General features: G+C 44.6%; 1 protein-coding gene across 1 annotated transcript; it reads left to right on the top strand.

The window, feature by feature from the left end:
• The first annotated feature begins 642 nt into the window (after window positions 1–642).
• LOC122647468 lies at window positions 643–1,119 on the top strand. The gene has a single exon (XM_043840857.1). It carries the CDS (start codon window positions 643–645, stop codon window positions 1,117–1,119), a length of 477 nt encoding a protein of 158 aa, XP_043696792.1.
• The last annotated feature ends 474 nt before the right edge of the window (window positions 1,120–1,593 follow it).

Below are 1,593 nucleotides of genomic sequence, written 5' to 3'. Positions count from 1 at the left end.
GGCTGTCTGGGGGTCCTGGATGATTTTCATACCTTTTCTGGTTGAAACTCAACAGGGCTAAGTCCTTTATTATTTTAGGGGGCCTTACCCATACGGCCAGGCTGCAACTTTTGGAATTAACGAATTTTGTGGACACCAAGCTCCCTATCGGTACCTTGGTGTTCCTCTTATCTCTCGTAGTGGGCTTTGCAGACGCTCTTCTATCGTGGATCGAGTGCGGAGCAGGCTTGATGGCCGGAAGGCCTGGTTTCGTCATTTGCGGGCGTGTACAACTATTGAGCTCCGTCCTTCAAGGCTGCTATATTTATTGGTCAGGGATCTTTGCTCTTCCAGGTGCTGTCAAGAAGAAGCTGGAGTCCATCTTCTCCAATTTTCTTTGGTCTGGCCCGTCTCTTGAACGAAAGGTACATTATATTTCTTGGGATAATATTGTAAGCCTAAGATAGAAGGGGGCCTTGGCATAAGGAGAATTACTGATATGAATACTGCTGGTATTCTTAAGCAAGTTTGGTGGATTGCCTCTAAGAGGGACAGTCTTTGGGTTAGGTGGGTTAATACCCGTTACCTAAAAAATGGGGGGTTCAAGTTAATTGGACTGTTTCGGTTCCTAAAGCTTGTTCTTGGTTTACTCCTTCAGCCCATATGGTAGCGCTCCATTGTGATGGGTCTTTGAGCGCGGACAGAGCTGCATATGGAGGAATTGTTCGTCATGCCACTGGAGATCCTATTCTGGCCTATGTGGGTAAAGGGGTGGAGACTTCAGTGCTTAGCATGGAGTTATTAGCTATTCACAGAGGGGCGGCCTTGTGTTTGGAGAGGGTTCTTCAAAGTGTTTCGATTAGATCTGATTTGAAGTTGGCAGTGGATATCATTACTGGTGCTATCAGCTGCCCTTGGAGTGTGTATGTTTTGAAGTCCAAGATTAGCTCTCTCCTGACCCAGTTGACTCACCTTGAAGTGAGACATGTTTGGAGGGAACTGAACCAGCCGGCAGATTTTGTTGCCTTCATCGACAGTGGGGATGGGGAAACTATTATTTATCCCCCGGACTTTCCTGAAGACCTGATGAGGCTGATTCACAATGATACTGATAGGAAGACCTACTTTAGGATTCCATGATTGGGGTGGGTCTTGCCTTTTCTTTGTATTTTCGAGGGGTCTGTCCTCGGGGGGGTGTGGGGCCTCTTCCTCTCCCTTAGGTCTGTCTAAGGGGTGGTGATTGGCTGCCTTCTTTTGTATCTTCTTTTTTCGTTCTATACACTCACATATTACCTATCAAAAAAAAAAAAAAAACTATAAGAGCTTCCTGTGATTCACATTAAAACCTTGCTCGATTAACACAAATGAAGAATTACATCACAAAAATTCAGAATTTGCTATTCAATCACCTGGTGATTATTTCAACTGATGGCAGAAGAAGCAAGATCAAGGCCACTCCCACCCTTCTCTCTCTCTCTCAAGATCACCGATTGTGCTTTTCAATGTTTTGTTTCAGTAAACCTCTGAATTTGACTTCGAGTCACTCTGAATTTGCAAAATGGGTTATCTCCAATATCCCCAAGAGAGGATAATCAAAGAAGTTCATCACAAATG

The sequence above is a fragment of the Telopea speciosissima genome, unplaced genomic scaffold (assembly GCF_018873765.1).
Source record: "Telopea speciosissima isolate NSW1024214 ecotype Mountain lineage unplaced genomic scaffold, Tspe_v1 Tspe_v1.0054, whole genome shotgun sequence".
In the NCBI taxonomy this organism is placed as follows: Eukaryota; Viridiplantae; Streptophyta; class Magnoliopsida; order Proteales; family Proteaceae; genus Telopea; species Telopea speciosissima.
This window is presented reverse-complemented; position numbering and strand designations above follow the sequence as displayed.

Excerpts from the sequence above, each read along its gene's own strand:
- LOC122647468 (XM_043840857.1), top strand. The coding sequence starts at position 643 with ATGGTAGCGCTCCATTGTGATGGGTCTTTGAGCGCGGACAGAGCTGCA.